This window comes from Alosa sapidissima, chromosome 21 (assembly GCF_018492685.1).
Source record: "Alosa sapidissima isolate fAloSap1 chromosome 21, fAloSap1.pri, whole genome shotgun sequence".
Lineage (NCBI taxonomy): Eukaryota > Metazoa > Chordata > Actinopteri > Clupeiformes > Clupeidae > Alosa > Alosa sapidissima.
The window spans coordinates 18,106,542-18,122,761 of NC_055977.1; the positions used below are offsets into that span (position 1 = coordinate 18,106,542).

The 16,220-nt window shown below is 47.5% G+C and overlaps 1 protein-coding gene across 1 annotated transcript in view; it reads right to left on the reverse strand.

The window, feature by feature from the left end:
- The window catches only part of trappc9 (trafficking protein particle complex subunit 9), a 243,456-nt gene that overhangs the window by 109,699 nt on the left and 117,537 nt on the right, over positions 1–16,220 (reverse strand). The window contains exon 20 of the mRNA XM_042076112.1: positions 4,033–4,175. Within this exon, the coding sequence (XP_041932046.1) occupies positions 4,033–4,175 (143 nt within the window). The remainder of the gene's footprint in view (positions 1–4,032; positions 4,176–16,220) is intronic.

The window sequence follows — 16,220 nt, forward strand, 5'->3', positions numbered from 1 at the left end:
AGACTGCATAGAGCACGACACAACTTTATCTGGACTCATCTTACGTGGAGTTGTGCGTGTGTGTATGTGTGTGTGTGTGTGTGTGTGTGTGTGTGTGTGTGTGTGTGTGTGTGTGTGTGTGTGTGTGTGTGTGTGTGTGTGTGTGTGTGTGTGTGTGTGTGTGTGTGTGAGTGTGAGTGTGAGTGTGAGTGAGTGAGTGAGAGAGACAGAAAGAAAGAAAAAGTATATGTTGGTGAGAAGAGTTTGTTTTGAGTTTTGTGCACATAGTCAGTGTGTGGGAGGGTATGTATGAGAGTAGGTGTTTGTGTCTGGGCATGAGTGCATGTGTGTGTGTACTGTACATGTCCTTGTGATTGATTGTGTGTGTTGGTATGTGTGTGTGCATTCTGTGGTGTATGCGGATGGGGGGGTGGGGCGGGTTGCAGTGGGGGGGGGGGGGTTTATGAAACGGCGTCACCCTGCCGAATGGAGCGTGAAGTGGGTTTGCGTGTAGCGGCTGATTGGAGGAGGACCCCCCTGTGGGAAAGGAATAGTAATGTGTTCCCTGTCGCGGTGGGACCCCCACTCTCTCGCTTAACGCTGCCTTAATTAGCGGCTAATGTGCCAGATCACAGCCACACACCAGCAGGGGTGGAGGGGGCACAGAGAAGAGTTCGTAGTCCATAACCACACCCAAAGTGAGACACCAGAGACGCTGAGACTCTAGGAAGGGTTTGGTTGGTACCCACCTGTGCCTACTGGATATTAATGGAAAATGAGATGCCATTACGGTACGTAATTAAGAAAAGCAAACAGCAAACATTAAAGCTTGCCTACATTTCACACACACACACACACACACACACACACACACACACACACACACACACACACACATAAAGAGATGCACACACATACACACAGAGAGACACACAGTTGCAGAGGCTGTTAACAAGTGCTGATTCTGCAGCGGATGCTCTGGCTCGGGCAGAGGATTCCACCCCCGTGAAATGGAATGAAATTAATTGAATTAGGCGAGTGGGGGCTCGACTGGGTGTGTGTCTCTGTGTGTGTGTGTGTGTGTGTGTGTGTGTGTCAGTGAGGGGTTTAGGTGCTGCCACGGAGGCTATTTAAGGACGGGTGGGAGCCAAAAGAGCACTCTGCACCGACAGGTATATCATCCCACACACACACACACACACACACACACACATACACACACCGTTGTCACGGTCATCGAGGGATTATTTTTTGGGTTGCTATTTTAAGCCCGATAGCTGATGAATCTGCTGATGTTTGGCAAACAATGTCTGCCCACACAGCACAGCACAGCATACATAAACAAACAAATAAATAACAAAGAAACACTTAGGAGTTTGTGCTGATGCAGTGCTTTTTTAGGCCGTGTCCATCAATTTATTCATATAATATCTACATAAATGTCACAGGGGCAAACGGTGGATGAGTTATTATAATGCCAATTCATAAAATAACATTGAGGAGACTGTGTGTGTGTGAGAGAGAGTGTGTGTGTGTGTGTGTGTGTGTGTGTGTGTGACAGAGTGTGTGCTGATGATTGGGTTGACTGCACAAGGGGACCCAGAGTGTACTAGAGAGGAGCCATCAGCACAGGTCAAAAGAGGGCCTCACGCTTCACAGCGCCACTGACAATATTACATACCGCCCTCTCCTACCCACTAGGGCCCACTCCCCCTCAGATCAGCCCAACACACAATAAAAACAAGTCCCATCTCCAGTCATGTCTCAAACTCGGAAGTAGAAGGAAACACCAACACACAATAAAAACAAGTCCCATCTCCAGTCATGTCTAAAACTCGGAAGTAGAAGGAAACTGATAGCAATAATTTTACGGTTAAAATTATTAATAATCTAATTGCCCTGTGGCCCTTCTTGGTTTAAAACAAAGACACCCTCCCCCAATCAAATGCTAATGTAGTGGTTCAGGTACACAGGACAAAGGATGTTACCTTGATATAATGTATCCATGTGTCATGAAATGTAAATGTATTCATGTTCGGTATCATTGTGATAGTCTCAGTACAGGGATTGTAATGATTTGATTGTGAGAATGTTTGGAACATTCTATAAGTGATATTTCTGATATATAAGATATCTCTCCTCATGCTATTCAGATAGGTGTGAAGTGGGTGTGAGTAGGTGTGTCTGATGCCAAGTGGAGAGCCAACCATGTGGGCTTGTTTTGGCGCCATTTTCTTCTTTGTTTAAAGCATTTAAAAGTAACTACACTGAGGCCATGGCCTTGTGCCATGGCCTGGGCTAGGCCTACATAGACCATAGACCATTTTTTGTACCCTCTCTGCTTATAACAGAATAAACTTGATTCCTGAGTTTTTCCTGAAGTTTGCCAGTCTAAGATTAATATTAAGTAATTATTCACCACAATTACTTTCAAAACAAATGGTGTTGAAACTAATTATTTTGAAACTGAAAATGAGATGTTATATCGCATGGGCAGTGAGCATAGCAGAAGCAGAGAGTGTACAGCTACCACCATACGAGGAGAGAAAAATCACAGACTCGCCGACATGTGTCCACTGACAGAGGGAGGAGATTAGAGTGGAGAGAGAGGGAGGAGAGGCGGAGGAGGAGAGGAGAAGAGGAGGATGGTGGTGATGATGATGGGTGACGATGGAGGAGTAGAAGGTAGATCCATCAGAGGGAGAGGGGGTGATGGGATGTGAGGGAGAGGAGGGGAGAGCAACCCGAGAGAGAGAGAGAGAGTAGAGATAAAGTGAATGTGAGGGGGAGTGGGAAGACAGCGCGAGAGAGAGATGGAAAGAGATAGAGGGAGTGTGAGGGAGCGCAGAGAGAGGGAGATGAATGGATAAAATGGCAGATATTATTACAGCTAATGATTCACTTCAAGTGGCGATTACTGGGGCACGATCCGTCTCCCTCGCTGCAGCCTTTTCAAACATGTCAGACAGATGACAGTGGGATGGAGAGAGGGAGAGAGAGAGAGAGAAAGAAGGAGAGGAGAAAGAGTGGGAGAGAGGGATGAGAAACTGAAGTAGAGGGGAGGGTGATATTCAGTGGTGATGGCAGGAGAGAGGCATGCCTCCACAAGCAAAACACACACACACACACATACAGAGAGAGGAGAGGGGAAACTATCAAAGTAGGGAGAAATGTACCAGCAAATGAAAGGAAACAAAATAATTTTGGCGCCATCACCCCACAGCTATACAGTGGTGAAAACGCTCAAGGGAAAGCCAGTAACAGTTCAGACTTTGGAGAAGCTGCCAATACAAGCAATAGCCTTGGTGAGTTTCAGCACCTTGGACAGCACCAATAACAGTAACAGCCACTGGGACTTCAGCACCACGGAGAGCAACATTTTCAGCACCGAGGACAGCAACCAACCACCTCCTCTCCATTGAACAACAGCAGCAGCAGCATGGAAAGCAGAGCCGGTGTCATAACCCTATATGACTGGCTGGCTGATGGGGAGCAGTTATAGCCAGAGCACCTTCCCCGGTAATTGTGGCTAATAGCACTGCCGGGTCACTATACATTATGCCCCCAGTGGCCCTGCGTTAGAAGTCATCAGTAATAGGCCTAGGATAATTGATGGCTTGTGTCCTGGTAAATGTATCGGTAATGATCCCCAAGCAGCTCCCAGTGCCTCTAATGATGGTTATGGAGCTAAGCTAATGGTCAGGGAAGGGGTCTTGACTTGGGACTGTTGAAATGCGTGCAGGGGGTGGGGGGATAATTACCAACTGTGGTGCAGAGTTCCTTTTATATGGCATTACAATAGTCCCTGTGCAACACCGCATTTAGTTCATGAAAAAGGACCATCAAAGTCCTGAAAGAATAATGAGTCAAGCTACAGGCGTTGAAGTGCTTGCTGTAAAGCAATGACAGTCCCACAGCTGTTTGCATTGGAAAGGGACGTTGATGAATTGCGTGCTGCAGAGATGTCTCTCCCAGATTAGGCGATAACAGCTTTGAAATGTTTGATGACTGGCGACTATGTGAAGTTTGGGGTTTGGGGGGGGGGGGTCTTACCTGGTGGCGGGGAGAGTGCTGACCCGCGTGAAGAAGACCGACGGCTCCACGTCCACGTGCACCCCCATGCATAGCTCGCGGTAGTAGCCCTCCAAGTGGCCTGCTCCTCCGGAGTACTTAAAACTCAGCACGGCCTCGAGAGTCTGCAGGGACAGAGAGAGAGGGAGAGGGAAAGAGACTTGTTTAAAACCTTTAAGCCCCTTTAATATATTAGGTCAAGAAACATTCCATACTAGAGATACTTCCACAGGCTTTGACCACTGCGATCTCAAATATCAAAGACCCATCTACCCCATTGTCACCAAGCTCCCCTGAAGCACCCTACTTTCTCAAAAGCTGGAGCATTGTGCATTAATGTGCAAATGGAATACGCCAACATGATGTTTTTTTAACTAAACTCCTAAACCAAACATTAACCAAGCTCAGCAGACAGACAAGCATACATACACTTATTTATTTAGGTCACACTTTCATCCAAAGCGATTTACATATGAGGACCAAAACTCAAGATACAGCTCAATGAAATAATCCTTCCAACTTGGTCTTATGGAAACTTAGAAGATACCAAGGCACTCATCTGGTGAAAAAGTAAAAAAAAAAGTTAAAATAAAATAACACTTTGACGCGTTTCGGCTCAAAAGCCTTCATCAGGAAGTGAAAAATATCTTGGTCTTATGGGACTTTAAAAACAGCTAAGCCATAGCAGTCAGGAAAAGAGCCATTTTGGATTCCAGGTTTATCCACCTTCCAGAATGTCAGTGGCAATACCGAGTTGAATTGGTGATCCTCTCCACACTGACAAAGACGCAGATGGAGTGAGCAATAAAGACAGCATGTGTGTGTGAGAGAGAGAGAGAGAGAGCCTTGAACAAATCCACATAGGACAACCAACAGAACAGACCAAGTGAGAAAGTAAAGAGGAGACACAGTGAGTGAGTTGTGTAAAAAATCTGTTTATAGTTTTACAGGGAGTGCAGCAGGTTGTCTGAATGTTAAAGCACCAAAATGCTCTTCTGACCAGCATGACCGCCTCCCTTCCACCGCCATTACCCCACACCACACCACACCACCGCCACCCCACCGCCACTCTCTCTCCAATCTCTCCCTTCATGCCCAGCACGAGCATCAGTAAGCCATTCCAAAGTCTTGCCGAGGGGTCCGCAATTCAATTTTTAAAGCTGGGATTTAAGGAGCCCTCAATGCTTAAGAGGGCAAAATCTAAAGCACTGTGGCTCCTTGAGAACCGCTAGGAGGTGTTTTGTGTGTGTGTATGTGAGAGTGTGTGTGTGTGTGTGTGTGTGTGTGTGTGTGTGTGTGTGTGTGTGTGTGTGTGTGTGTGTGTGTGTGTGTTTGTTTGTGTGTGTGTGTTGAATCCAAATACAAGCATTGAGTGTGATTACTATTGCTGCAGCCACAAAAGCCACACCACAGAATACGTTAAGCCTCACTCCACGACCCACACAAAAGAGTACCTAGCAGCAGCCCTGTAAGGTAACCAGCATATTCCTTTTACAAAGAGACAGGCCCCTTTCAGATCTTAGGCAAGGTGACTGACACCAACATGATGGCAAAGGAGGAGGGGGAGAAGAACTCGGCTTGGCCAGCTCTTATTGGCTTGTGGTGGCGTCACCGTGGCTTCTGCATGCGTTCTGATTGGCAGATGCCTGAGCAGAAGAGCACTGTGTCGTTATGGTATCTGCGGGGAACGTTGAGGCTGAGCTGTGCTGAGCAAGCAGACGTGGCCGGTGGAGGCAACGCACGCGTCACACCGGGGTGACCCGAGCGGTCAGCGTAGGAACATGAAGCCTGACTGGCAAGACAACACACCCACGGCTAGTGATCACGTCCGTGAGTGATGTCAAGGCCTCTGTGCACAGAGCGGACAGTCATTGGTCCCACCGAGAGGACGCAGGACTCTGTCAAACACCGTGATTGGCCGCTGGTGAGGTCACGGCCTCAGCCGGTCAGGACACAGGGGTGTGGTGCGTGGGAGAGGCTGAAATTCCTGGCGCAGCTATGTTTGGATGGACAGATTGAGTGACAGTCAGGAGGAGGAGAAGAAGAACAAGAAGAACAAGAAGAGAGAAAAGGAAGAATTAAGAGGAGTGGGGGGAGGGGAGTCAGATTGGGTCACCGGCTTGATAAGTTGCATGATGAAAATTGAGGAAAGGGAAGTCTACGGTAGGGAAAAAAAAAAAAAACGAGAGAAGGGGGAGTAAGGGACTCCAACTCAAGGAAATGAAAAGTGACAGATAAAAGAGAGGAAAGCAAGCAAGCAAAAATGGAAGAGGAGGAGGAGGAGGAGGAGGAGGAGGAGAGGAAAGGAAAAAAAAGAGCAGAGTGTGTACCTCTGCTGAATCAGTACTGAGGTTTGGCAGGGTCTCACCACATTGCCACCATTTTAAGGGCCAGCTCCCACTGCGGATGGCCTGGGAGCGGAGACTCCGACAGCGCTGCCTGAAGCCAGCCAACTTCAATGTCTCAAACTTTTATGTGGGCTTTAAATTTAAATCCAGCCAGTTCAAAGATCTAAAAGAGGCTTTATTATTAGAATTACCACCTCAGGGAAAAAGAGCTGTACACTTGAAAATATTTGTGCTGTTTTTTGTTTGTTTCATTTTTCCACATTACTTTGATCATTTGTACTGTGATAATTTTGCTAACAGTATCATTGTTTTTTGTTTGTTTTTTTTATTAGTTGACAACTGACATTATAAAAGCTACCCACTGCAGCAGATACAATCTCTTCCTGAGGTAACTACCTGGTCCCAAAGTGATGTACTTTCAAATACTTCATCATATTCTCATAATGCTGACACATTTATTCCCATACAGACCTCCTCATCATCCCTGCTATTCAAACACAAAAAGAGAGAGTTCCGCAGGGATTACAGTCCACAGATGGCTGCTCATGGATGATCTTAAACAATAACGAGATCAATCCTGCTTTCTGCACTGCGCTGGTGCCATGGTGTTGCAGCGTGGTGCAGATGAAAGGCCAAGTGTGTGGCTCCATCCACTGCACCACGCCAGATAAAAGAGCAGCGACGGGGTGCGTGCGCACACACACACACACACACACACACACACACACACACACACACACACACACACACACGAGTGAAATGTGCATGAGAGGGGACAGGGGTGTGTGTGTGTGGGAGGTGGGGTGGTGTTTGTGTCCTGGTGTGCACTCATGTGTAAGAGTATAAGCACATAAATGTGCAGTTGAGGAGGGCTTAATGTACACATACAAACAAACACAAACACTGACACACACACACTAAATCACACAAAATTAGCATATATGCATGTGTATGTGCGTGTACATTGCATGTGCGTACACAAAAAATGACACAAACTGACAAAGTTTGACAAAGTGGATTCATAAAACACACCAGTGACCACCAATAATTGCTTTCTTTCTGTATACAGTGCACACAGCTGAATCTAGAAGCTACTGCAACAGGTGTTCTATGTTTGCCATGTGTTAGCAAGTGTGTGTGTGTTCTCTCCATGTTTTGGTAGCATTTATGATCTGCTATGAAAAAGGTTGCAGAAACTCTCTGGCAGCTATTTAAGTGAAATGATTTTCAGCAGAATGTGTGTGTGTGTGTGTGTGTGTGTGTGTGTGTGTGTGTGTGTGTCCCGTGCTATTCTTCCCTTTGCTGTTGTGGAGGAGCAGGACATTTAAATGCAAAGCTTCATAAAAGGGGGTCCACATCTCTCTCCTCTTCTGCCTTCACAGAGCACTCTGCACACGCCGCAGTCCTATCCTCTCCTCCCTCCTCTCCTCCCCTCTTCCCTTCTTCCTTCTCTCGTCCACTTCATCGCTTCGCTGCTCTTCTTGTTCCGTCTGCCTTTTGTTCTCTCTTTCCCTACTCATTCTGTTTCGCCCATTGTGTCTTTCTCACCGATTCTCTCCATCTCTCTCTCTCTCTCTCACACACACACACACACACACACACACACATCACCCCACTCTCCTTCACTCCTTCCATTTCCTGAGTTCAGTCACCCTCCCCTCCCTCTCCCTCTCTCTCCCTCTCCCTCTCTCTCCCTCTCTCCCTCCCTCTCTCCCTCTCTCCGCTCCCACGAGACTCTATTTCAATCACAGCGCTCTATAAATAGCTTGGTGCAGTAATGAGGCGAGCGTGAGTGGAATGGAGAGACAGGAACCTGCAGTCCACAGCCAGCGACAGAGCCCAGCTGAGTTCCTTGCACGCACTCGCACACACACACACACACACACACACACACACACACACACACACACACACAGAAATACACACACACACACACGGTATCCATGTGTAATGTACACAGTCAAAACTAGCTCCTGCAACATCCACAATGCTAATCCATTGTGTGTGTGTGTGTGTGTGTGTGTGTGTGTGTGTGTGTGTGTGTGTGTGTGTGTGTGTGTGTGTGTGTGTGTGTGTGTGTGTGTGTGTGTGTGTGTGTGTGCGCGCGTGCATGTAATGTGTTTACATGCATCCAGCACTGAAACCCTGTTGCAGCTGCACGCACACACATACATACATACATAATTCTTGCATGTGTTCCATATCACACTCTGGCTGCCAGCTTATCCTGCAGTCACACTATCCCGGTATCACTGGCCACATGACAGGAGCGAGCGTGGCTACCTGCCTGGCATCCTTAATAAGCACAGGCTTCTGAGACCTGCACATCTCTCTTCCAGATAACATGCTAAAATATAGCACCAGGTAGAATGTTGTTCTCTCTCTCTTTGTCTGTTGGTGTTGCAGTGGGTGAGAGAAAAAATGATTCAGTTGGGATATGTAAAACACACACACACACACACACACACACACACACGTGGTCGTTTTATTTAGTTATGTAGCTTTATGAAAATATATTCTTATTATTCTTATTATTATGTATGAAAAGATATTCTGTAAATTGTCTGAGGTCCATGTGGTGAAACAGCAGGGGTAATTATAGCTAAGGCATACACATGCTTAGGGGCCAGGAGTTTACGTATAAGGACATGTATGCCTAAGAGAGAATGGGTAGCCTCAGTGGCTGTTCAGAAGGATCAGAGGTCATTAGAAGGAAAATACCTAGGCACATACCGTATGTACTTCCTAATGTGGTAAAAGACGACACAGGAGATATTTTCTATTCTGAGTTCACACAAACAAGTGACGACGAGAGAAGGTATAAGAACCATGTACAGAAAGTCAGAAGCAGCTTGCTTCGCGAACCAATGCTCTGGAATGCATTAAAGCCATCATCTGCAGTATTCATCTACTGTACGTTGTTTGGAATTCTTTTGAGTTTGTATTATTTGATTACAAAAAGCCACCACACACACACACACACACACACATCCTCCAACTGGATACGCAGGACAAGGTTGTGGATGAAAAGAGGAGCCCTGTTGACACGAGTGAATGCCACGGAGCAGCAACACAAGGAGAACAGGGATGAGGCTAAGATGGGGGAGGAAGAGAGGGACAGAGAGAGGGAAGGAGAGATGGAAAGAGAGTGGGATGTGTGTGCATGAGAGCCTCAGGTATTCATGTATTATCACACGTAACAGGGATTGGAGGGATGTGGACTCCACAGAGAAATCATGTGTTGTTACGGACAATCAGCCTCCAACTTAGATCTGCTCCTCCTGGCTATCTGCCTCTGGCTGTCTCCCACCTCCTCTTTCTCTATCTCTCTGTCTCACTCTCTCTCTCCCATCTTCTCTTACTCAGTTCTCTCTCTTTCCATCTCTCTCCTACCTTCTCTCTCCCTTTCTCTCTCTCTCTCTCTTCCCATTTGAATAATTTTCTCTACTCACTCCACTTCTTCTCTGCAACTCTCTTCCTCTCTCTTCCTCTCTTCCTCTCGCTCTCTCTCTCTCTCTCTTTCTTAGTGTCTGGGGCAGTAATGAAGCAGATGGCCTGGGCTGGCCTGGTGTGTGGTGTGGTGTGGTGCGCTGCGCGGCGTGCTGTGGCGTGCTGTGGTGTGCTGTGGTGTGCTGTGGTGTGCTGTGGTGTGCTGTGGTGTGCTGTGGCGTGGCGTGGCGTGGCGTGGCGTGGCGTGGCGTGGCGTGGCGTGGCGTGGCGTGGCGTGCTGTGGCGTGGCGTGGCGTGGCGTGGCGTGGCGTGGTGTGGAGGGACGGTGTAAAGGGCTATCTGTGGCGTGGCTCAGGCTCCGCTCAGGGGATCAGAGATCTGGCAGAGAACACACACCTTCCAGCACCCTGGCCCAGACACCAGCTGTGCATCTGTGTGCGTGTGTGTGTGTGTGTGTGTGTGTGTGTGTGTGTGTGTGTGTGTGTGTGTGTGTGTGTGTGTGTGTGTGTGTGTGTGTGTGTGTGTGTGTGTGCCCTGCTGCAACCTCAGCCAACAGCTTGGACAGACAGACATACACACACACAGAGGGAGGCAGACAGACACAGACACACAAACACACACACACACAAAGAGAGAACTCAGAAAACAATGTGGATAGGGAGGGAAAGGAAGATGTTGCATTGGAGGAGGTAAAACATGGGGGAGAGTACAGACAGAAATACAGACAGAAAAATACATGGATGAAATAAATAAATCAGGAGAGAGAGAGAGAGAGATAAAATAAGGGTAGAAAGAAGGGAGAGGTAGAATGAGTGCAGGAGGGAGAGACATATAGAGTGATATACAGAGAAGGAGAACAAATAAATGGAGGCTGACAGAAAGGCAGATGGGGATGTAGAGAGGGCAGGAGAAAGACAAAAAGACATAACGAAACGGTAGAGAGGGAGGGAGGGAGGGAGGGAGAGAGAGAGGAGTGAGAAGGAGAGAGAGAGCGAGTGACAGACATTACCTCACAGTAGCAGCAGGTCAGAGCAGCAGCTCATGAGCAAACAGGAGCTCTGGGGCTCAGAGGATCCACTCCCCTCTAGAGCTCTCCCCTCCCTCACTACTTCCCTCCCCTTCTCTCCCCTCCCCTCCCCTCCCCTCCCTTCCCCTTCTCTCGCTCTCTCTCTCTCTCTCCCCCTCCTTCTCTCAAAATCTCTTCTTCTCTTCCACCTTTTTTCTCCCTGTATCACCATCTCACTTTCCTTCCGTCTTTTATATACCCCTCTTTCTCTCTCGCTCAGCCTTAACAACTACCCCCCCCTCCCAGTCTCACCACGTCTCTCTTTTCTTTTTCTCTTTTTTACATCCCCCTCTTTCCCTCACACCTTATTTGCCTCTAATCTCTCTGACTCACTATCAATGTCTCTTCATTTCTAGTCCTCGCAGCCTTCTCTCTCTCTTTTTTGCTCTCCCTCATTCTCCACATCTATCTTTTGGCTCATGGATTTGTTTTCTGTACTCTTCCACCTCTCTCCTCCCTTTCTCTGTTGCTTTCCGCACGTCACTCAGTAGGTGGGAAACATGGCCTCTGGCATCACTTCCCCCCCCCCCCCAGTCCCACGGAGCTCATGAGAAATCACAGCCAGGAAAATGCTACAACCCAGAAACAAAACAGAGACCGCTCATGAGGGAGAGGTGAAAAAGAGAGGGATTTAAAAAAGAAGAGAAGAACAAAGGAGATAGTAGGAGAGAGAAAGAGAGAAGTCAGACACAGTAAAAGCCAGGTCGCCACAGATCAACCCATCACAGGGGGAAAAGCCATGTTGGAAAAATGTTGGAGCAGAAACAGTAAAAATACTACATGAGGGAAAAGAAAGAGGAAAGACAGAGAGAAGAGAGAAGAGAGAGAGAAAAGAAAGGAATGTGTGGGGAGGCTGTGAGAGGTGATATGGCCTGGGCAATGTTTTGTTTTTGATGTGTCTAGCTTGGTGGGGTTGGGAGGGCAGTAGCGGCTAATTGTGCTGTCAATGAGGCCTAACCTGCAGAAGTGACTCAGAGCTGCCCCTTACTGGACCATGCTCAGCACCAAAATAGACATCAGTTCAGCACACAAAGGCCCAACACAGCACAGGATACTCCATCCTAAACACAACCACATCAATGGTGCGTACACAAAAGTTGTATTCCCAGTCGTATTTCAAAGTAACGAGTAGGAAGTTCCTCTCCAAGGCCAACACAAACTTCACTCTGCCCAACAACAAACAACAACACCCAATAAACAACAAGCAGAGACAGAGTACAGGCATACATCAAAAGATACATAAACAAATGAACACACACACAGAGACACACAAACATACATACATACATTCATGCATACCGACAGATATAAAGAATATGCATACCGACAGGTATAAAGAAATAAACCTTAAACCTGATGTGTGTGTGTGTGTGTGTGTGTGTGTGTGTGTGTGTGTGTGTGTTCAAGCTAGCCTTGGGGGGTGTCAACAACAGAGGCTTGGGACAGTTGGGCTCCCACCCCGGGGGGAGTTGGACCACTGGGAGAATGAACTCACGGCTAGAGATGGGAATACAAACAGCTTTTGGAGAGAAAATCACAGGCTTCTGGACTTTATAAGAAGCAAGGCGTGTGTGTGTCCCAGCAAGACACTTGCCTAAAGTTATTATGTGGAAAGGAAGGTGTGTGTGTGTGTGTGTGTGTGTGTATGTGTGTGTGTGTGTGTGTGTGTGTGTGTGTGTGTGTGTGTGTGTGTGTGTGTGTGTGGAAATAGCAACCCATGCTGAGAGAAAGAAGCAGAAGAACAATAAAGGTCACCACCACTTTCTCTGCACTAGTGTATCATTATCTGTGAGTATGTGGCTCTATGTGTGTGTGTGTGTGTGTGTGTGTGTGTGTGTGTGTGTGTGTGTGTGTGTGTGTGTATGTTAATGTCGCTGAGACAGCCATGTGGCCACAGCAGGGTGATGCCATTTGAAAGGCCTATTTGATCTGACGGGGATGGGCTGGACTTCAGGAGGTGAGCAGTGCAATCCTGAGCAGCCCTGGTTTGACACACATACACTGGGCCGGGAGACTGCTCAGCAACACTGGACCAAAATAGTATTCTCTGGTACAAACACACACACACACACACACACACACACACACACACACAGACAGTCTCTGTCTCTCTCGGTGCAAATTTGCAAACAAATACAAACTGAGCCCCACAAACACACACCTACAAAGGTAACCTTGATCTCACTCTCACACACACACACACACACACACAGTACACACACTCATAGTACATAACACACAATACATACACACAGAATGTGAGGGTTCTGGTGGAAGATGGTATGCACACACACACACACACACACACACACACACACACACACACACACACACACACACACACACACACACACACACACATACACACACAAAAAGGTGAGGGTTCTGATGGAAGACAGCACACACACACACACACACGCCTGCCGATTCCTCCCTGAGCAGCGCTGAAGGCTGTCAGTGTAGGCAGATGGTGGTGGGATTTGTGCCCACGGATCTCTAATGCCATCCTCGGGCTCATTCAGCACTCCTCACTATGACGGATTCTGCCATTGGAACCGAGAGAGAGGGGAGAGAGAGACAGAGAGAGAGAGAGAGAAAAGGAGAGAGGGACAGTATTGTAAATGGGGAGGACAAGGGCTAAAAAAAGGTCTTATACACTTGGGGAACCTGAAGGTTAAAAAAAAAGTTTTTCAAAGGTCATTAAAAATGTATGCTGTGTACCATTATGAAATGGTAATATACCGGTAGTGGGTTTGTATTTAAATTACCATTAATAGCAGTAGCCTTGTGGTAATTATGACTGGATGTTTTTGTCACGAGACACTCCATGATTAGAATATAGAGTGAAAACATAACATTTGGCCATAAGCTATGCATAGGTGCGGAAGTATGGAATAGCATGTGAGGTCATTTGGGAGGCGATTGCTGTTGCACTAGTTTATTTACTCAAACGCACTCTTTACATATTGCCCTGCAGGTCCTACAGGTAGACAAATGAGCTAATCTTAAACAGGAATAAGAAAAAAAAGTTTAATTCTCCGTCTAGGTACTTGTTATTTCATCTCATCACCGGAAAAATTGAGCTTTCCTTTGCATAATACATGCGACTTGCCAGGAGCAGTGTCGGGCCGGCAAACACCAGTTTGAATTATGAGTTAATGCAGTGCGTGTTTCCTCAGTAATTTTCCACTGCACTTTCGATGATTAGCTGAGAAATCGGCGGCGCTGGTCCGTATCTAGCCTTGCGGGGCTCGACCAAAGAGAGCCCCTCGGGGTGGAGCAGGGGGGGGGTGGGTGGTGAACAATGGAGTCGAGGCTGGCTGGGGGGGGGGGCCCTGGGTCTGCAGCAACGGGGATCCACGAGGACCGGCGTGCTCGTCGCTTAATGAAATTGACCGCGGGCGGCAGGCGCGTGCTGAAATCTAGTGAATGAGCCGTGCTAACCGTTACAACAAACCTGCTGGCGTGGCACCCATTAAGCCAGTCACACACACACACACACATACACACACACACACACAAAAAGCATGTGTGCATACACACATACTCTCTCCCTGCTTCGTGTACACACACACACACACACACACACACAAAATCGAGCTCAGAGATGCATTGTGTCCTAAAGTTATAATCTTGACACTAAACAAACAGCCATTAAAAGAATCACGGTAGTTGTAATAGCTTATGCAGCCGAAAAAGAAGCGCTGACGTTTTCAATTAGAAGCACATTACGAGCAGAGGGGAAAATAAGAACGGACGTTCACTGTAAATGCTCCGATCATTTAAGAAAGCAATTACAGTTTTTAAGTCTAAGCAAGAGAGAGTAAATAATTGAATACCTAAATTAACTGAGAATGGGGGAGATGGGAAGATGCGGGGGGGTAAGGAAGACAATGGATGTGTCAGGGTCTTCAACACTTTTGATGGACTTTGGCAAACAGTTCCCGAAGTTCTGCTAGCTGCAGCAGTGGACAAGCCAAGGGGCCTAAAGAGTAAACAAGCCGTGGACAGAGGTCTGGACAGCAAGCAACCGGAACTTATCCCTCTCCCCTCGTCAGCAGTGGCATGTGTGTTTATGCTTGTGTCCACATTATGGTCCATGTTTTTTTTTAGCTCAAGAACTCTCATCTTTTCTTTGTCTCCAAAGAAACGCACACGCACGCACACGCGCGCACACGCGCACACACACACACACACACACACACACACACACACACACACACACACACACACACACAGGGGAAGTGTGTTTTGGCAGAGGTAGAGTAAGGGAGCCAGGGCCTTTGATCACTCAAAGAGCTTTTGAAAGCGAGCCGCTCCCACATGCAGCATGCAGCCAGAGCTGGTCATTTAGAAGCCGCCCCACCGCCACTTCAAACGCTGCGTCATCTCCCCCGAACAACACACACACGCAGCGCACTCACACGCAGCACACTCACACACACACAAACTGCTGTGAGTGTTCGGGCCTGCATCATGCAGAAAGAAAATACTAGTAAAAAGACAAAAAGTGCAAGAGCTTATGACTGTGTGTGTAAGCAAAAATGGTGTGTGTGTGTGTGTGTGTGTGTGTGTGTGTGTGTGTGTCTGGCGCGCACAGTTCTGCAGTGTCATCTCTGTCTCTTTCTTTTTACATCATCAAAAATGTCTGCCCCCTTTCATGTCTGTCCCCTTCTCTCTCTCAGGTGGGCAGATGTAGGCTCAGGTGGAGTAAGAGCCAGACAGACAGCCTCCCAGACAGCCAGACAGACAGACAGAGGAGCTGCTTTTAACTGAGGCGGATCTCTATGGGGGACCCTGCTTGATGCATAGGAGAAGGCTTGGGGGATGTCTGGCACTCTCATTTCAAACACCTTGAAACTCTCACAAGGCTCGTGGCGAGCGTGCGAGCGTGCGTGCGTGCGTGCGTTGCGTTACACAAAAAGGAAGGAGAGGAAAAGAAGGTAACATTTGCCTGTATGTGATGATCTCATGATTTGTGACTAAATCAGAAGCAGGTGGGCACAAAATCAAATTCAAGAAAAAGCCCAGACCAATAAGACCTTTAACCACACACACACAAAGACACACACATACACACACCTGATGGCTCTTATTAGTTTACAGGTGTGAGTGTGTGTGTGGATGGGTGAAGTTGAGCAGGGGGTTGATGGGAGTAAATCTAATTACCGTCCTGTGCCAGATCCTAGACAAACACACACACACACACACACACGCACACGCACACACACATGCACGTTATGCCCACATACATCCACAGGGTACCATATGCACAGACACATATGTGCAATGCACATAAAAGGAGA